Genomic DNA, 21,481 nt, shown 5'->3' on the forward strand with positions numbered 1-21,481 from the left:
GTGTCAACTTGATATTGATGACCTATACTAAGAATGGATCAGCAATATCTAAGTAGTGAACAACCATTTTGACTAAATTCAAAGAAAGTAAAGGGGCAGACATATCCGTATATCAGCTTACCAGTTCAGTGGACCATATCATACTAACTTCCAGTCAGCATGAGAACATTGCTGGTTCATAAGTAGCGTCTTTCAGGAATATGGCTTCTTTACTGCCCTTTATTAAGACGCTGTGGCTACATGATAGCTGTATTTTAGACCAGAATCAATATTCTTCATCCTGCGTAAATGAATTATAGAGATTTGTTCCTCAACCACTACCTTGTTGGCATTATATATGGTAACTAATATTACTTTACTTATCACAGTATTCATCTTGTCTTACAGCTCTGATGGACATGTTGAACTGAACCGAACAACTCCACACACCATCACAAAATGGGTCACCGATGCCTTTTGCTTGGGCAAGAATGGTTTAGACAGTGTCACCGATGTTGAGTTCACCACGTTCCAATCTTACTTCATTGACCTGATCCTCCCCTCCTCTGTGGTACAAGGAGAGAAATTTACAATACAAGCCTTGATCTTCAATTATGAGAAGAAATGCATGCTGGTAAGAAACATTCTGAACATTTTTTAAAATGTGTCCCAAGGGAGAACTTTGTACCTGAACCCTCAAATTGACAAGTGTAGACTGAAAACAGATAATATGGTAGTCACGAATATGTACGTTTTCTGTGAAGCACTTAATTTGGTTCTGAGTAGAGTTGAGCGGACTGGGAATAATCCGGGTCCGGCGGATCCGCGGCGGGTTGATAAAGAAGTCCGGATCCGATCCGGAATCCGGTACAATATATGTCAATGGGGAGTGGAATCCGGGGAGAGAAAGTGAGAAAGAGAGAGAGAAAGAGAGAAAGAAAGAGAAAAAAAAAAAGGATCCGGATCGTGCACCCGGAATCCCGTGTCCGAACTTGGATCTGCCGCTCAAACCGTGCGGATCCGGATTTTGCCGATCCGGGTCCGCTCAACACTAGTTCTGAGAGATATTGCAGAAACAACCACTTATTTTGTATAGACGTCGTCGTAAATTAAGGACGAATTAATAACAAGTAGGTTAAAAGTTAGTTTCCGCTAAAACATGGTTGGAAAGTTCGATTCCTATGGAAAATTTCAAATCTGGACATTGTCCTTTATTCGAATTCATCTAGGTTGGCCGCTGTATAAGGAGGGGTAGCTTTGTTCATACAGTGCATCATTTCATCAATTGTAAAAATACATTTCTGGTTTATTTTATTTTTTGTTCAGCCAATTTTTATCAAATTAGAAAAACAATATGAAATATGAGTAAGCTATTAGTGAACATGCAAAATCAATAGAAATTTGCGTTGGGTCAAATCCTTTAATTCAACAGATTTTTAATGATGCACATAGTTCAGATAAAATCGTGCTGCAACTTGGGGGTTTAGACCAGATTTCATTCCGGTGACCATCATAATAAATTCTTAATGCAAAAAGAAGCTTAATGGATTATACATACTAACGCAATGGGTAAATTGGGTTTTAATGATAAATATGAATCGTGTATTAATGTAATTTATTTTGCATTGCTTGAAACATATATAGTTACATTGGTGAAAAAAGACCTACTGTAGGTTCATCTAGTTCAACCTTCCTCCCACAATTATACATTTTGTCACTAAATCATTTATAACCGACAATTTTATAAAAGCTGTTATAGTATCTGCCATTACTACCTCTTGAGTAAATAGACAGGAAAAAGCTGTGGATATAAGGAGCGCAATAGGGTCTTACCAGTGTAAAATATGGTGACTTTTTAATAGGAAAACCGCTCACCTGGAAAGGTTGTGAGACTCACAACCAGTATAGAGACATATCACAGCTGTAGCCGATCCCACGTGCCAAAGGCAGAAGCAGTACAAAAACCAGGATAGTTGTGGTATACTCCGCGCTGCTGTACAAAGAATCACTCCAAATAATAAAAGCAATGGTGATGGTTTATTCTACGCGTTTCTAAGAGATATCCCCTCTTTTTCCTCAATAAAATACACCGATAAACATAACAGAGATAGTGATACATTAATAGGGGGCACTGTCAAATTTACTTATTACATTGCTGTGTACGTCGCTCCATAATCTATTAGAAAACCTTTAAAATGTTAAGGCAAGTATTATAGTTAAGCTCATAATTCTGCTAAGTTTCTCAAGGATTTAATGTTCAGGTCATCGAAAACTTTAGCTGTGTAGAATATGAACATGTATTGTTTTTTTGCACTTCTGAAGTATATTTTAATTTGCTTTATCGTTATAGATTGTGGCGGCGCTGACTGACGCAGAAGATCTTATAACAGCCCAGGATAAGGAGCAGGCCCGATGTGTCTGCGAGGGGCATTCACACAGTTTCACCTGGGATGTTTCAGCCGTAAAAATAAGTACTGCAATTTTTCATTATTTTATGTATATATTAAGTTTATGTATATATTTGTTTTTTCTGATTCATACAATGTGTTTGTAGATTTTGGTCCTAGTTCATGAGTAAAAAATATTTCCTCGGGGTTGTCACTAGTGATGACTGAATACTAAATATTACCGAATCGTACCGAATACCTAGTACTAATCCAGTATTCATCATGAATAACAAATCTAATGCACGTCAACCCGAGCATTTATCTAGGAAATCTTCAAGAAAACTGCTCGGGTTACCCATTGAGTTGCATTAGGTTCAGTATTCATGACGAATACCAGAATAGTACTAGGTATTTGGTACAAATAACCCAAACCCGAATATTCAGTATTCGCTCATCACTAATTGTCACATGTGGAGGCATAAGGCGATACAGTAGAAGCCTTTTTTCTTTTTAAGAGAACCCTATTACCACGTCTTCCAACCATGTGAATGAGTTGAATGAGTAGTATTAGTTTTTTTTAGACCAGTGTTCTTCAACTCCAGTCCTTAAGACTCACCAACAGTTCATGTTTCTTCATCGTTCCTTATGGGAGACCCAGACCATGGGTGTATAGCTTCTGCCTCCGGAGGACACACAAAGTACTACACTAAAAAGTGTAGCTCCTCCCTCCTAGCATATACACCCCCTGGATAACCAAATATAGCCAGTTCAATGCTTTGTGTTCAAGAGGCACACATCCACACATGCATCCTCATCTGTTTTTGATTTTTGAAAAGAGTTTGAAGAAAAGCGGGTCCAAGCCTGGACTCCCGGCATGTCCCTTCTCACCCCACTGTGTCGGCGGTGCTGTTAAGGTTGATTTCAGGGCTGGAGCCCTTCATGCCGCGCTCCTTCACCATCCCCTCGGGCTCTGGCTTGAAGTGGGAGCCAGCACGGTTCTCACTGCCTTGCAGGAGACCGGTCTCCATCCGCAGCCCCTTTTGGATCCTGCCGAACGGAGCACTCATCCCTCAGGGACCTGGCCCTGCGTCTCACAAGCTAAGTATCTGAGACGTGGTTATCAGGGGGTCCCTTGTACTTTATTGTTGGGGAGAGTGTGCTGTGTAACTATGCTGACTTTCCGGCCGGTTCTCTGGTTTTCACCGGAGAACCGCGCCGATGGTGCCTGCGCGCCGGCCGCATTGTTAAATTTAGGCCCCGGCTTCGCCTGAGGCCTACTTTCGTTTTCACTGCCCCTGCATGCCAATCATGCAGAGGGACAGTGCGGCTCCGCCCAGCGGCTGTTCAGCACAGGGAAGGGACACTCCTCTCTGAGGAAAGATTCCCTCCCTTGTATACCTCCTTTGCCCTCCGGATCCCGCTCTTTGACTTCTGGCCAAATCTGTATATGAAGCGGCAGGGGCCTCGTTCTCCCCGTCTTTTGCAGCAGTATGGGCTCTTAAAGCCGTCTCTGACTCTCTGGAGGAGATGCATTCCCTCACCAGGGACTATATGCCCGAAATAGTTGCCTTAACTTCCCAGGCTTCAGCCTTTTCATCCTATGCCATGTCTGCCATTCTGGAGGCTTCTCACCGCACGGCGGTGGCTTCGGCTAATTCCCTCGCTATACGCAGGATCTTGTGGCTGCGAGAGTGGAAAGCAGACGCTTCTTCCAAGAAGTACCTTGCTGGGCTCCCATTTGCTGGGTCCAGGCTGTTCGGCGAACAACTGGATGAAATCATTAAGGAAGCTACTGGCGGGAAGAGTACTTCCTTGCCACAAACTAAAACCAGGAAACCTGTCCAGGGCAGGAACCAGTCGAGGTTTCGTTCCTTTCGTTCCTCTAACTGGTCATCCTCTAAGCCCTCAGCCTCGTCCACTAACTCAGCCAAGGACCGAAAACCCAGCTGGCACACGAAGCTGCGTCCTCAGAAGTCCGCAGGAGCCGCTGCCACTAAGGCAGCCTCCTCTTGACTATATGGCCGCGCCAGCAACGTCCTTGGTCGGTGGCAGGCTCTCCCACTTTGGCGACGTGTGGTTTCAACACGTCTCCGATCAGTGGGTGCGGGATATCATCTCCCACGGCTACAGGATAGAATTCTCTTCCAGCCCGCCAAACAGATTTTTTCTGTCCACTCCCCCCTGCTCCAAGGCCGCCGCCTTCTCGCAGGCCGTGGCATCCTTGCAGGTCAATGGAGTAATTGTACCGGTTCCCGCCCGGGAACGGTTCAGAGGTTTCTACTTAAACCTCTTCCTAGTCCCCAAAAAGGACGGTTCCTTCCGGCCCATCCTGGATCTCAAGCTTCTCAACAAGCATGTTCAGGTGCGGCATTTTCGCATGGAGTCTCTGCGATCAGTCATTGCCTCAATGACCCAAGGAGATTTCCTAGCATCCATCGACATCAGAGATGCCTATCTGCATGTGCCAATTGCAGTTTCACACCAGCGTTGGCTACGTTTTGCAATCGGAGAGGAACATTTCCAATTCGTGGATCTCCCCTTCGGGTTAGCCACGGCCCCTCAAGTATTCACCAAGGTCATGGCAGCAGTGGTTGCGGTTCTGCACCTCCAGGGGTTGGCAGTGATTCCTTACTTGGACGACCTTCTAGTCAAGGCTCCATCCAGTGCAGACTGTCAGCGGAGTGTCTCGCTCACTCTCGCCACTCTAGTCCAGTTCGGGTGGCTTGTCAATCTACCCAAGTCCACTCTGACTCCGACCCAGAGTCTCACGTACCTAGGGATGCAGTTCGAGACTTTGCCGGCACTTGTAAAGCTGCCCTTAGTCAAACAGCAGTCCCTCCATCTGGCGGTGCGCTCTTTACTGAGGTCTCGCCGTCACTCCATCAGGCACCTAATGCAGGTGCTGGGTCAGATGGTGGCGTCAATGGAAGCGGTTCCCTTTGCCCAGTTGCATCTGCGTCCCCTGCAGCTGGACATTCTCCGCTGTTGGGACAAGCGCACTTACTCCTTGCACAGGTTGGTGGCTCTGTCACCACAGACCAGGGGCTCCCTTCAGTGGTGGCTTCGGCCCCTCTCTCTGTCTCAGGGACGTTCCTTCCTGGCCCCGTCCTGGATGATCATCACCACGGATGCCAGTCTAATCGGCTGGGGAGCAGTATATCTCCACCACAGAGCGCAGGGCACTTGGACTCAGTCCGAATCAGCCCTCTCGATCAATGTGCTGGAAATCAGAGCTGTGCTTCTAGCTCTCTTAGCCTTTCACCATCTGTTGGCGGGCAAGCACATTCGAGTCCAGTCAGACAACGCGACAGCGGTTGCCTACATCAATCACCAAGGCGGGACACGCAGCCGCCTGGCAATGTTGGAGGTTCAACGCATCCTTCAGTGGACGGAGGACTCCAAGTCCACCATATCCGCAGTCAGCATCCCAGGCGTGGAAAACTGGGAGGCAGATTATCTCAGCCGTCAGACCGTGGACAGCGGCGAGTGGGCTCTGCATCCGGCAGTGTTTCGGACAATCTGCCGCAAGTGGGGCACTCCGGAAGTGGATCTAATGGCATCCCGGCACAACAACAAGGTTCCGGTTTACGTGGCTCGCTCCCACGATCCTCAGGCCTTTGCAGCGGACGCGCTGGTTCAGGATTGGTCCCAGTTTCGTCTGTCTTACGTGTTTCCCCCTCTAGCTCTCTTGCCCAGAGTCTTGCGCAAGATCAGAATGGAGGGCCGTCGGGTCATCCTCATTGCTCCAGACTGGCCCAGGCGAGCTTGGTATCCAGACCTGCTCCACCTGTCCGTAGAGGTGCCGTGGCATCTTCCGGACCGTCCAGACCTTCTCTCACAAGGTCCGTTTTTCCGCCAGAATTCTGCGGCTCTCAGATTGACGGCGTGGCTCTTGAGTCCTGGATCTTGACGACTTCTGGTATCCCTCCTGAAGTCATCTCCACTATGACTCGGGCTCGGAAGTCTTCCTCGGCCAAGATATATCACAGGACCTGGAGAATCTTCCTGTCCTGGTGTCGCTCTTCCGGCCATGCTCCTTGGCCTTTTTCCCTGCCGACCCTTCTGTCCTTTTTACAGTCCGGTCTGCAGCTAGGACTATCCCTCCCTTCCCTCAAGGGTCAGGTCTCGGCTCTGTCAGTATTGTTCCAGCGGCGTATCGCCTGACTGGCTCAGGTGCGCACCTTCATGCAGGGCGCATCTCACATCTTTGCGCCTTACCGGCAGCCTTTGGATCCCTGGGACCTTAATCTGGTCCTCACGGCCTTGCAGAAACCCCCTTTTGAGCCACTTAGGGAGGTTTCTTTGTCTCGTCTTTCACAGAAAGTGGTCTTTCTAGTTGCCATAACCTCCCTCAGGAGAGTCTCTGATTTGGCTGCTCTCTCTTCGGAGTCACCTTTTTTGGTTTTTCATCAGGACAAGGTAGTTCTCCGTCCGACTCCGGACTTTCTTCCTAAGGTGGTATCTCCTTTCCACCTTAACCAGGATATTTCCCTGCCTTCCTTTTGTCCGGCTCCTGTTCATCGCTTTGAAAAAGCGTTGCATACTCTGGATCTGGTGCGGGCGCTCCGGATCTATGTGTCTCGCACCGCTGCTCTTAGGCGGTGCACCTCTCTTTTTGTGCTGACCTCAGGTCGGCGCAAGGGCCTCTCGGCTTCTAAGCCGACCCTAGCTCGTTGGATTAGGTCGGCCATTTCCGATGCCTACCAGTGTTCTCAGGTGCCTCCCCCGCCGGGGATCAAGGCACACTCGACCAGAGCTGTCGGTGCCTCTTGGGCTTTCCGGCACCAGGCTACGGCTCAGCAGGTCTGTCAGGCTGCCACTTGGTCTAGTCTGCATACCTTTTCGAAGCACTACCAAGTGCATGCTCATGCTTCGGCAGACGCGAGCTTGGGCAGACGCATCCTTCAGGCGGCTGTCGCCCATTTGTGAAGTTAGGTTTCGCCTACTTCTCAGTTTTCTGTTTATTCCCACCCATGGACTGCTTTGAGACGTCCCATGGTCTGGGTCTCCCATAAGGAACGATGAAGAAAAAGAGAATTTTGTTTACTTACCGTAAATTCTTTTTCTTATAGTTCTGTAATGGGAGACCCAGCACCCTCCCTGTTGCCTGTTGGCAGTTTTCTTGTTCCGTGTGTTTTCACCGGCTGTTGTTGTAGATAGAGGCTCCGGTTGTTCCGGTTTTTTGCTCTATCTCTACTTGTGGGTGGCTGTCCTCCTTCAGCTTTTGCACTAAACTGGCTATATTTGGTTATCCAGGGGGTGTATATGCTAGGAGGGAGGAGCTACACTTTTTAGTGTAGTACTTTGTGTGTCCTCCGGAGGCAGAAGCTATACACCCATGGTCTGGGTCTCCCATTACGGAACTATAAGAAAAAGAATTTACGGTAAGTAAACAAAATTCTGTTTTTTCAGAATTCCCTTAGTATTACACAGATGATAATTTAACCACTTGCCTAGTGGTTAACGCTACTACTTGTGCATTGCTAAGGAAATCCTGAAAACATGTACGGTTAGGGGGTCTTCAATACTGGAGGAACACTGCTTTAGACCAACATCTTGTGATCCAAAAAGTTGGTTATTTCGGCTCTTGGTTCCAGAAATTACAGATAATTTACTTTTTACCTCATCGCTTGTGCCTTACTTTGGACTCTTCAATTCCTTTTCAGAAACACAAAAGATTCACGTTACCAGTGGTGCTTTAGATGTGGAAGGAGACTGCAAAGAAGATGTTCTTCTAATAGGAAAGGATCGCAGAACGGACTCTGTGGAGAAAACCATTGAGATCAAGGTGAGGGACATTTACTACAATCTATATATATAATTGCCTTATTCTGTCTGTCTGTCTGTCTGTCTATCTGTCTGTCTGTCTGTCTGTCATGCTCCGAAATTGTGTCCTTACGGTGACACAAAGCTGATTGGCCGCTGGGCTCGCCATGGCCCCGCCCCCCCCCACGGATTGGCCTCTCGCCCCGGCTCTCTGCAGGCCCCGCCCCCCTCACGCAATGCACGCTCGCTGTGGCCCAACTGACACGGGGCTCCGATTCCCAGGTGAGTACACACACACATCAGATCACACTCACTCTCACACACACCTCACACATCACATCCACACATCACAACATGCTGGGATATCTCTTGCTTCTACACCGGCTCCGTCAGGATCCCGGCAGCGCCAGACATAACCTTGCGATGCTGGGATCTTAACGGAGGCCGTGAAAGCTGGTAACCATTATACACATCGGGTAACTAAGGTCCCTTAGTTACCCGATGTGTATCATAGTTACCAGTGTACACCGGCTCACACTCACTCTCACACACACCTCACACACACATCACATCGCATCCACACATCAAGGTCCTGCAGCTGCGGAACATACATAACATAACAGCACACACACACACACACAAATCAGATCACACTCACTCACACACACACATCACATCGCATCCAAATACTCACAACATCCTGGGATATCGCTTGCTTCTCGGCGGCGATATTGTGCTGTGAGCTTCCAGGACCTGACGGAGGATCACATGGCCAGAAGCATGTGATATCCCCGGATGTTGTGAGTATCAGCGCGTATGTGCAATATCGTCAGTGTCTGTGTGTGTGAGTGTATGCGATCGGGTGTGTGTGAGTGGATGCGATCGGTTGTGTGTGTGAGTGGATGCGATCGGTTGTGTGTGTGAGTGGATGCGATCGGTTGTGTGGGTGAGTGGATGCGATCGGTTGTGTGGGTGAGTGGATGCGATCTGTTGTGTGGGTGAGTGGATGCGATCGGGTGTGGGTGAGTGTCGGCAGAGGAGCACGGCGTGCTGGAGGAGGCTGGGAGCAGAGAGGCTGATCTTGGGGAAGGCTGGGAGGGGGAGGCTGATGCTGAGGGAGGCTGGAAGGAGAGAGGCTGAGCAAACGTGCTCCATCCGCCATACTGCGCACTCCCCATCGTGCTGCATCCCCCATGCTGCGCACTCCCAAACGTGGTCCATCCGCCATGCTGCGCACTCCCAAACGTGGTCCATCCGCCATGCTGCGCACTCCCAAACGTGCTCCATCCGCCATACTGCGCACTCCCAAACGTGCTCCATCCGCCATACTGCGCACTCCCCATCGTGCACCATCCGGCATGCTGCGCACTCCCAAGCGGATGGAGCATGATGGGGGGTGCGCAGCATGGCGGATGGAGCACGTTTGGGAGTGCGCAGCATGGCGGATGGAGCACGTTTGGGAGTGCGCAGCATGACGGATGGAGCACGTTTGGGAGTGCGCAGCATGACGGATGGAGCACGTTTGGGAGTGCGCAGCATGCCGGATGGTGCACGATGGGGAGTGCGCAGTATGGCGGATGGAGCACGTTTGGGAGTACGCAGTATGGCGGATGGAGCACGTTTGGGAGTGCGCAGCATGGCGGATGGAGCACGTTTGGGAGTGCGCAGCATGGCGGATGGACCACGTTTGGGAGTGCGCAGCATGGCGGATGGAGCACGTTTGGGAGTGCGCAGCATGGCGGATGGAGCACGTTTGGGAGTGCGCAGCATGGCGGATGGAGCACGTTTGGGAGTGCGCAGCATGGCGGATGGAGCACGTTTGGGAGTGCGCAGCATGCCGGATGGTGCACGATGGGGAGTGCGCAGTATGGCGGATGGAGCACGTTTGGGAGTGCGCAGCATGGCGGATGGAGCACGTTTGGGAGTGCGCAGCATGGCGGATGGACCACGTTTGGGAGTGCGCAGCATGGCGGATGGAGCACGTTTGGGAGTGCGCAGCATGGCGGATGGAGCACGTTTGGGAGTGCGCAGCATGGCGGGTGGAGCACGTTTGGGAGTGCGCAGCATGGCGGATGGAGCATGATAGGGGGTGCGCAGCATGGCGGATGGAGCACGTTTGGGAGTGCGCAGCATGGCGGATGGAGCACGTTTGGGAGTGTGCAGCATGGCGGATAGAGCACGATGGGGAGTGCGCAGCATGGCGGATGGAGCACGTTTGGGAGTGCGCAGCATGGGGGATGCAGCACGATGGGGAGTGCGCAGTATGGCGGATGGAGCACGTTTGGGAGTGCGCAGCATGGCGGATGGACCACGTTTGGGAGTGCGCAGCATGGCGGATGGAGCACGTTTGGGAGTGCGCAGCATGGGGGATGCAGCACGATGGGGGGTGCGCAGCATGGGGGATGGAGCACGATGGGAGGTGCACACCTCCCCCCAACACACACACACACGCGCACTGCACAACACACACACACTAGGAATCACAAACAACGCCCTACACAGACACCCACACACACAGACAACGCTGCACACACAAATATACGCACATACTGCACAACACACACATTGCTCAAAACATACCTCCCCCCAAAACACACCACACCCACACAAACCGCACAACACACACACACACACAACGCTACAGAAACACAGCGCTCCACAAACAACGCAACACACGCAACACACATACAACACCGCTCTCACCCCCCGCGACACTCAGAACATGTACAGCGCCCTACACAAACACTTGGTAACTACACACAACAACATCTATATATATATATATATATATATAACAAAAATCATACATGAACTACACAATACGTAAATTCTAGAATACCCGATGCGTAGAATCGGGCCACCTTCTAGTGTCTATATAATGTGCCATAAAAGTCTAGGTTTATAGAAAAAGGACCTGAATTCATAGTAATTGTGAGCACTTGTACAACTATGTTGGATTGCCAGTTCGCAGGTAGTTTCTGGGCAGGTCAATTTTGTGATAATATACATTATCATAGACTCTATAGCTATGAGCACATTATAATGTATGTTCGGTGTCAATCTTAAAGTGAACCTGTTACTTCCAGAAACTCTATTTATCTGCAGAAATAATGGTAATCTGCAGGTAAATAGCATTTAAATTATGTCTTGCAGGCTTACTGGAATTTCAAAAACAGAGAGAAAATGTTGTTTTATTCTCCCTGCAGCTGCTTGTTTCCAGTCATCGGGGAGGTGCTGAAAACATTGATTGACAGCCAGCTCTGCACGCACACACTACACACACATGCTGCGAAGCAGGCTGTCAATCAAAGTACTGGGGAGTGAATACTAATGTGCTCACAATCTAGTAAGTTGTGTCTGTAACAGCCCGCTACTTCACCTCTGTAATTGGAAGCAAGCGGTTGAGAAAGACTAAACATCATTTTTTCCATTTAGCTGCTGTTCCACTAAACCTGATAGCCATATTTTAAATGATTTTTAACAAGGTGAGGTGAATAACAGTTTTGGAAGTGAAAGGTTCCCTTTAAAGGGATTATGTCATGTGGAACATTTATTCCTAATTTTTAAAGTTACCGCTATCTGGAGAAATAAAATGGTGGCTTCACATGTGCGGCTCTATCTATTCATTACCATGGGAGCTTGCTTGGTAGGTTTTTGAGACTCCATAGAAATTAATAGACTCAGAGCCATAATGTCCCATATACCTAAGTGCGGAAATAATAGAAGGTACCGTACTAACATAATGACATTGTCAGAAAGTTGTCAAAACAATAGGCAAATAAACTAATACATTATAGAACAGGTTCAGATATCAACTGTGAGATTGGGGTACAAACTGTAGTTGCTCCAAGTACCCAAAGCATCTGGACCTGTGGAGCCAACATCAGGGTCTGTGGTGAATGCACCAACTGCAAACTTTCTATACTGAAATTACAGAGGGTTAAACAAATATGGATTCTACGTAAAGTTTTTTGTTTTGTTTTTTTTAGCCAAAAGGATATGAAGAGGAAAAGACAAAGACATTCCTTCTTTTCCCAGCAGGTAATTAAAATGAGAATATGAGCAGAAGAAGACAAATACAGACAATGCACAAATAATGAGTTAACACTAATGTGGCCGCGGGTTTAGATTCTGTATTCGCACATTCATCTACAATAAGTAAGGAACATGAGACAAACATGGAGATTATGTCCTGTCTTCCTCTTGTTATCTAATGCGCATAAAATATTCTTTTATGTTACACACACACACACACACACATATACAGTGCCTACAAGTAGTCTTCAACCCCCTGCAGATTTAGCAGGTTTGATAAGATGCAAATAAGTTAGAGCCTGCAAACTTCAAACAAGAGCAGGATTTATTAACAGATGCATAAATCTTACAAATCAACAAGTTATGTTGCTCAGTTAAATTTTAATAAATTTTCAACATAAAAGTGAAGGTCAATTATTATTCAACCCCTAGGTTTAATATTTTGTGGAATAACCCTTGTTTGCAATTACAGCTAATAATCGTCTTTTATAAGACCTGATCAGGCCGGCACAGGTCTCTGGAGTTATCTTGGCCCACTCCTCCATGCAGATCTTCTCCAAGTTATCTAGGTTCTTTGGGTGTCTCATGTGGACTTTAATCTTGAGCTCCTTCCACGAGTTTTCAATTGGGTTAAGGTCAGGAGACTGACTAGGCCACTGCAACACCTTGATTTTTTCCCTCTTGAACCAGGCCTTGGTTTTCTTGGCTGTGTGCTTTGGGTCGTTGTCTTGTTGGAAGATGAAATGCCGACCCATCTTAAGATCCTTGATGGAGGAGCGGAGGTTCTTGGCCAAAATCTCCAGGTAGGCCATGCTATCCATCTTCCCATGGATGTGGACCAGATGGCCAGGCCCCTTGGCTGAGAAACAGCCCCACAGCATGATGCTGCCACCACCATGCTTGACTGTAGGGATGGTATTCTTGGGGTCGTATGTAGTGCCATCCAGTCTCCAAACGTCACGTGTGTGGTTGGCACCAAAGATCTCGATCTTGGTCTCATCAGACCAGAGAACCTTGAACCAGTCTGTCTCAGAGTCCTCCAAGTGATCATGAGCAAACTGTAAACGAGCCTTGACATGACGCTTTGAAAGTAAAGGTACCTTACGGGCTCGTCTGGAACGGAGACCATTGCGGTGGAGTACGTTACTTATGGTATTGACTCAAACCAATGTCCCCACTGCCATGAGATCTTCCCGGAGCTCCTTCCTTGTTGTCCTTGGGTTAGCCTTGACTCTTCGGACAAGCCTGGCCTCGGCACGGGTGGAAACTTTCAAAGGCTGTCCAGGCCGTGGAAGGCTAACAGTAGTTCCATAAGCCTTCCACTTCCGGATGATGCTCCCAACAGTGGAGACAGGTGGGCCCAACTCCTTGGAAAGGGTTTTGTACCCCTTGCCAGCCTTGTGACCCTCCACGATCTTGTCTCTGATGGCCTTGGAATGCTCCTTTGTCTTTCCCATGTTGACCAAGTATGAGTGCTGTTCACAAGTTTGGGGAGGGTCTTAATTAGTCAGAAAAGGCTGGAAAAAGAGATAATTAATCCAAACATGTGAAGCTCATTGTTCTTTGTGCCTGAAATACTTCTTAATACTTTAGGGGAACCAAACAGAATTCTGGTGGTTTGAGGGGTTGAATAATAAATGACCCTCTGAATAAACTTTTCACAATTTAAAAAAGAAATAAAAAAAGAAATAACATTATTTTTTGCTGCAGTGCATTTCACACTTCCAGGCTGATCTACAGTCCAAATGTCACAATGCCAAGTTAATTCCGAATGTGTAAACCTGCTAAATCTGCAGGGGGTTGAATACTACTTGTAGGCACTGTATATATATATATATATATATATATATATATATATATATATATATATATATATATATATAAACGTATATATAATTTTTTTATTTATTTTTTTAATTTGTCACTATTTACTTTTGCATTTGCTTGATTGGTTGTTCTATAATGCAATACTACACTATGACGCTACTACAAAATGACAACTGTATAGCATTAGGATGGCAGCCACAACGACCTTTAGCAGGCCTATGGACTCGATATTCACTCATTTAAACTCTGTGATCATATCTCTGGGGGACTGATAGGTGCCCAAATCTGCACACCAAATCAATTGCATCACTTAAATGGCGTTGTCCAGCTGTAATATTGCTATTTACTATTGTAAAGCACCACACTCTATTAAGGCTCCCAGCACATTGCTGGACGATGCAAGAATATAGCCTTGTGTGCGCCACTCCTGATTAGTGTATTTGCGTTTAACCTATTTGGCCTATTTATTGACTACTCTCTATCTTTTAATTTTGTACCTTCTCTGCTCTCTTGGTTTTGATCCAACTACCTGACCACTTTTGCCAGCCTATGCTACCGGTCAGCCAGTGACACCATGGTTCCACCCCAGGGCTCCTTATTTAAATCCAGATCCCTATACATATGTTAAAGGGTGAATCTGGAATCTGGGATCTGATACATGGAGTCGATTGCAGTAAGGCTGTCCATGGTAGATGTTTTTAGAGCTGGCAGGTGACCACTGATAGATTACAGTATGCTAATATGTAGGAATGTAGACTGGATATAAAAAATGTAAGCCTTAAAGACCCATTATAGTTTATAGAGGTCAGGGGGGACAGACCAAGATAAAATTCTAACTTTAGTTTTATCTCTACTCTTATAAGACAACAGAGATCCGATTGCTATTAATATCGAAGCTCCAGAGAGACTGGTCCCCGGCTCTGAACGTGCGCACATCATAATTTCGGGTGAGTCAATTTCAATAACAAAAATTTCACCTGGGAAATCTTACATTACAGGGAAATATATTACCACATATATACTGGTATTCTGTGTATAAATTATTTTTATATTTTCCTGCTAGGTGATCTAATGGCCAATGTTTTTCTTAATTTGGAGTCTCTCATTGATTTGCCTGATGGATGTGGAGAACAGAACTTGGCAAAGTTTACTAGTTATATTAACACAATGGATTATCTCGAGAGCACAGAACAACTGACACCTGAATCAAAAGCTGAGGCTATAGAAGCAATGTCTAAAGGTGGGTGACATGATTAAAACATGTGATCATTGTATTATGATTGTAATATTTGAAATATTTGTACTGAAAATTTAAAGGAGTTGTCCACTAATAGGACAACCCCTTCTAATTCCATATATTTCCCCCAGGTAAAATAATAAACACTATACTCACCTCCCGTACCAGCGCCCTTTCAGCAGCGGTGTCCGGGACCGCAATGCCAGGGCTCACGTGAGGTTGTGATGTCTCACAAGCTTACCATCTAATCAGCGCCGACTTTCTTCTTCACATCCCACCTTTAGACCAAACTAACAATTAACAAGAAGTGAGTGCCGTCGCAGTGCTCACTTCCTGTTGATTAACTCGTTTGGTCCAAAGGAAAGGTGGAGACAGAAGCTGGCGCTAATTGGATAATTGAGCATTACCATAACTGTTCTCAATATGACATGTCTCTAGACAACCTGATAGTGTCTGGTTGATGCTGACCATGTCAGACCGCCTGGGTGCCTGGGGACGTACCGTATTGATGAAGCAAAGGTAGCACCCAGTTGTCAGTTTCTCTTTACATTTTCAGGAGGAATGACAAAGACATAACATAAATCCAAGAATTTTATTAAAGGGGAAAATGGAAGTATTTATGACAACAGATGCATCAGGAGAGCTGAAACATCTATTTTATATACTGTATTTTACCAGTTCATGATTCTTTCCAAAATTTTCTTCATTTGCTTTTCATTCAGTTGTTTTTACCATGTTTTGGTGGGGAAAGGCTTGACATGTATGACACAATAAATTATTTGTATAACTATCTCCAGGTTACCAGAAACAGCTGACACATAAAAATGAAAACGGATCTTACGCAATGTTTTATGGTGATGGAAATATATGGTAGGTATAAAAAAGGCAAACCAAGCAACATTATAGTAAGCTTACATGAGAATATTGGGAATGATGGTTATTCAGTGTCCTTTAAGCCTGCTTTACACGGTACGACCGATTGTGCGATTTCACAATCGATCGTACCCGCCCCCGTCCTTTTTGCGTCACGGGCAAATCGCTGCCCGTGTCGCACAAAGGTAGTAACCCCCGTCACACATACTTACCTCTCGTGCGACCTCGCTGTGGGCGGCGAACGTCCACTTCCTGGAGTGGGAGGGACGTTCGGCGTCACAGTGACGTCACACGGCCGCCGGCCAATCAGAGTGGAGGGGCGGAGATGAGCAGGATGTAAACATCCCGCCCACCTCCTTCCTTCCACATAGAGCCGGCGGCGGTCGCGGGAGGCAGGTGAGCTGCTCATCGTTCCCGTGGTGTCACACGGAGCGGCGTGTGCTACCACGGAAACGATGGTCAACTAAATTAAACGATTTTATGGAACCTAACGAGCAGTACCCGACTCACGATTTGTGAGCGATACTGCGTCGCTAGGAGGTGTCACACAGGCCGGCATCGCCAGCGATGCCGGATGTGCGTCACAAAAACCGTGACCCCGACGATTTATCGCACGATAGATTGCCTGGTGTAAAGCAGCCTTTAGATTTCCTATTTTGTGCTCCTCAATAAGAACAGAGTGATGATATAATGAATTAATTTATACATGAAATTATGCAGAGAAACAATTTGGCTATGTGCGCACGTTACCTTATTTTGTGACCACAAAGATGCAGTGTTTTTGGCCGCAAAAAAACGCACAAAAATGCAGTGGTAAAAACGCATGCGTTTTTAATGCATTTTTGTGCATTTTTGGCTGCGTTTTTGGTCACTGCATTGTGCTGCATTTTTCCAATGCATTGCATGGTGGTCCTGACCTGCGGGTCAGCGCGTTTCGTCCGCAGGAGACCACAGCTGCTCGTACCTGCGATCAGGGTTCGATTGCTTCTGTTCTCCCTACAGAGGACACATGTGAATCCTCAATCAAACAATTGACATGCTGCGGCTTGGAAAGACGCTCCGCAGGTCAGTGTTTGCTGTGGAAAAAAACAAGCACAGTGGGCACAGGATTTCAAGAAATCCCATCCACTATGCTTGTACTGTACAACGCAGCATTTTGGATGCTACATCCAAATCACTGCAAACACTGATAGTGGGCACACACTCTAATAGTGGGGGGAAAAAATAAATAAATAATATATATTACAAATAGAAATGCTGCACTTGAATAATGATAAAATCCATTAATTTATTAAATTATGTCATGTAAAAGCAATTACAAGTAATCATGATTGTAAATTAAAAAAATTCCAAAGGAAAGTAGCGCAAATTATGTGGGTAACAAGTGATTGGGAATATGTTAGATACTACTACTATGGTAAAAATAACTAATATTATAAGTCATTCCATACATATAGTAAAAAAACCTTCAGTCTCATAAAATAAAGTGCAAAAATATATTATACCATGATTATGTGATATCAAAAATATAAACAGATCTTGAAAAGATGACTAATACAAATGTGATCGATACATATAATAAATAGATGACCAAATAAAAAAAATGACAATGAGTCAAACAAGTATCAAAGTAGATGATAACTGGTATGGTATTTGTCACTCATTTATTATATTTAGATAGTGTTTAAATATGTCAAAGGAAATGTTTGAGTGATTATACAAATCAGTGATGAAAAGAAACAATCGTGATGTGTCCCATTTTGAGAGGACACCATTCACCAAGAAGCTTAATGGGAACCCGTCACCAGATTTTCTCTTATGTGCTGCAGACAGCATCAGTAAGCCCTTAAATACAGCATTCTAGAATACTGTATATAAGAGCTCTGGCCGGTTTGCAGACTGTAAAAAAGAGGTTTTATTATACTCGCCCTTGGGGTGGTCGGGTCCAATGGGCATTGCTGGTCTTGGTCTGGTGCCTCCTCTCTTCCTTCCATCACTGTCCTGCTTCCCAGCTCCGTGTAGATGACGCATTTTATGTTATCCACACAGTGTAATCCATTGCGCTCCTGTGCACGTACATATTTCCCCACCCTGCCAAGGGCAGATCAAAATATTTTAGTACATATGCGCAGACGGTCTTTGATCTTTCCCACGCCTGCACATTACAGTACTTTGCTCTGCCTTCAGCAGGGCAGAGAGAAATGCGCATGCACATTATGGAGCGCAATGGAGGCCTCTTTGTGTATGATGTTTGATGCGTCATCCACACAGAGATGGGAAGGAGGACGGCAATGGCAGGAAGTGAGGAGGCGCCAGACCGAAAGCAGCGACACCCATCGGACCCAACCACCTCGCAGGGGAATATAATAAAATATTTTTTTTATGTTGTGTATAGCAGCCTGGGCTCTTATATACAGTATTCTAGAACACTGTATATAAGGGCTTACTGGTGCTAGCTGCAGTTTATAAGGGAAAATCCTAGTGACAAGTTCTTTTTAACCTATTATCTACCAATGTCCTTTTTTGGGACGCCAAATCTTTTGCTTTAAATTAATTAAATTAATTAATCATTAATTAATTCATTTAATTTATTCATTAAATTCATTAATTTTGCTTAAATTTCATTTTAATTTTTAATTTTATTTTTTTTTTCATTAAAAATCTATCATTTAATAAAAAAAAAATGAAAATTTCTAATTTGGCAAGTAATGGGTTAAGGGGTATAGGGAGCTAATCCAGTTCAACATGTTAGATTTAAGACTAAGAGATTTCTCCATAAAAATCCAACTAATCAGATCAAAAGCTTTTTCCATATCAGAAGAAAGAAGATATTCTTTAATTTAGCTTTATGGGTCATATTTAAAAGCCTTAAAGGCATTATAATCTGAATCATTACTTACCGTGAACTCTGTCTAGTCAGATATAATTTTCCAATCCTGTACAATTATTTTTAAAGAGGTTGTCCGCTATTAGGATAACCCCTTCTCATTCTGCATGTTTCGCTCTCTTAAAATAAAATCACGTATACTCACCTGTGGTGGTGGCGTCTTTCTAGCGGTGTTGGGGCTCACATGAAGTTGTGACATCACAAGAGCCCCGGGTCCAATCACTGCCAGCTTCTCTCACCCCACTTTTGGACAAAGTTAATCAACAGGAAGTGGGTGAGAGCTGCAGCTGCCAATCACTTCCTGTTGGTTGATCCTGTGTCCAAAGGCGGCAAGAGGGAAGTTGTTGCTGATTGGGCTCAGGGCTTGCGTGACTCACAACCTCGCGTGAGCCCCGGGAACAGAAGCCCAGACACTGATAGAAACATGCCACCACCAGTGGTGAGTATAGGGGGTTTTATTTTAATTGACGGAAACATGTGGAATGAGAAGATGTTGTCTTAGTAGTGGACAACCCCATTAAATTTGGAATGTTTTTTTTTTGTTTTTTTTTTTAAGGCTTACTGCATTCGTAGTCAAGTCTTACAATGTGGCTAAGAGGTTCATACCTATAGAAGAGAAAGAAATCCAAGATTCTGTGGATTGGCTGCAGACCAAACAACAACCTAATGGCTGCTTTGAATTCGAAAATTATTATAACAATTACGTACAGGTAAAAATCACTTATAATTATATGTATTAACACAGATAGGTCCACAATTCATATACATACCAGCAGTGTACAAAAAAATGCTGCAAAGGAAGAAAAAACTGAAGTGAAAATAGTTTGTTTTTTATCAAGTAACAAAAATTAAGAAAAATACAAAATCAATGAACAAAAGAGTAATCTAAATCAAATCAATACTTGGTGGGACTACCTTCTGGTTTCAATACTGCATCATAGTATCATAGTATCATAGTTTTTAAGGTTGAAGGGAGACTCTAAGTCCATCTAGTTCAACCTGTAGCCTAACATGTTGATCCAGAGGAAGGCAAAAAAAACCCCAATGTGGCAAACAAGTTCCAATGGGGAAAAAATTTCCTTCCTGACTCCACATCCGGCAATCAGACTAGTTCCCTGGATCAATACCCTGTCATAAAATCTAATATACATAACTGGTAATATTAAATTTTTCAAGAAAGGCGTCCAGGCTCTGCTTAAATGTTAGTAGTGAATCACTCATTACAACATCATGCGGCAGAGAGTTCCATAGTCTCACTGCTCGTACAGTAAAGAATCCTCGTCTGTGATTATGATTAAACCTTCTTTCCTCAAGACGTAGCGGATGCCCCCGTGTTCCAGTCGCAGGCCTAGGTGTAAAAAGATCTTTGGAAAGGTCTCTGTACTGTCCCCTCATATATTTATACATTGTGATTAGATCCCCCCTAAGCCTTCGTTTTTCCAAACTAAATAACCCCAAGTTTAATAACCTGTCTTGGTATTGCAGCCCACCCATTCCTCTAATAATCTTGGTGGCTCTTCTCTGCACCCTCTCCAGTTCAGCTATGTCCTTCTTATATATCGGTGACCAGAATTGTACACAGTATTCTAAGTGCGGTCGCACTAGTGACTTGTACAGAGGTAGAACTATATTTTTTTCATGAACACTTATACCTCTTTTAATACATCCCATTATTTTATTAGCCCTGGCAGCAGCTGCCTGACACTGGCCACTAAAGTGAAGTTTACCATCCACCCATACACCCAAGTCTTTTTCTGTGTCTGTTTTACCCAGTGTTCTACTATTAAGTACATAATCATAAATGTTATTTCCTCTACCCAAGTGCATGACCTTACATTTATCTACATTAAACTTCAATTGCCACTTCTCAGCCTAATCCTCCAATTTACATAAATCTCCCTGTAATATAAAATTATCCTCCTCCTCTCCGCATCAACACATCAATTCTTTTAGGTACTTAAATCCAATTTTGAAATATGTCAGCAGGGAGGTTGTTCCAAACATCTTGCAGAACAAATCACATATCTGGGAATGTAGGTTTCCACAAATTCTTCCATTTCTTCATGTGATCCCACACAGAGTTGATGATGTTAAGATCAGGGCTCTGTGGGGGCCGGATTATCACTCCCAGGCCTCCTGATTGTTTACACTGAAGAGAGTTCTTAATTACATTGGCTTTAAGTTTGGGGCCATTGTCCTGCTCCTTTATAGTATTGTATTAGATTCCCCCCAAAAAGTTGGGAAACTTAAAACAAGAATGCAGTAATTTGGTAATCTCTTATCGCCATATGTTGCTCACAGCAGAACAAATAAGAGGTCAACGTTAGACATTTTTCATGTTCAGTTGTTGACTTAAAACCATATCAGATTTTTACAGAAGTCCTATAAGTAGATAGACAAAAACAAATAAAACAAGAAAAAAATATTAGACTTCGTAATTGTTAAATGAGGCAAATGATCCACTATCACATTTGTTGGTGGCAACGTATG

At 45.1% G+C, this 21,481-nt stretch overlaps 1 protein-coding gene across 1 annotated transcript in view; it reads left to right on the forward strand.

The window, feature by feature from the left end:
- The window catches only part of LOC142312621 (alpha-2-macroglobulin-like protein 1), a 177,227-nt gene that overhangs the window by 119,228 nt on the left and 36,518 nt on the right, over positions 1-21,481 (forward strand). Inside the window, exons 20-27 of the mRNA XM_075351616.1 lie at positions 388-613; positions 2,330-2,450; positions 8,033-8,154; positions 12,122-12,173; positions 14,858-14,941; positions 15,058-15,234; positions 16,029-16,101; positions 19,548-19,701. Of these exons, the coding sequence (XP_075207731.1) occupies positions 388-613; positions 2,330-2,450; positions 8,033-8,154; positions 12,122-12,173; positions 14,858-14,941; positions 15,058-15,234; positions 16,029-16,101; positions 19,548-19,701 (1,009 nt within the window). The remainder of the gene's footprint in view (positions 1-387; positions 614-2,329; positions 2,451-8,032; positions 8,155-12,121; positions 12,174-14,857; positions 14,942-15,057; positions 15,235-16,028; positions 16,102-19,547; positions 19,702-21,481) is intronic.

Source organism: Anomaloglossus baeobatrachus, chromosome 5 (assembly GCF_048569485.1).
Source record: "Anomaloglossus baeobatrachus isolate aAnoBae1 chromosome 5, aAnoBae1.hap1, whole genome shotgun sequence".
Classification (NCBI taxonomy): domain Eukaryota; kingdom Metazoa; phylum Chordata; class Amphibia; order Anura; family Aromobatidae; genus Anomaloglossus; species Anomaloglossus baeobatrachus.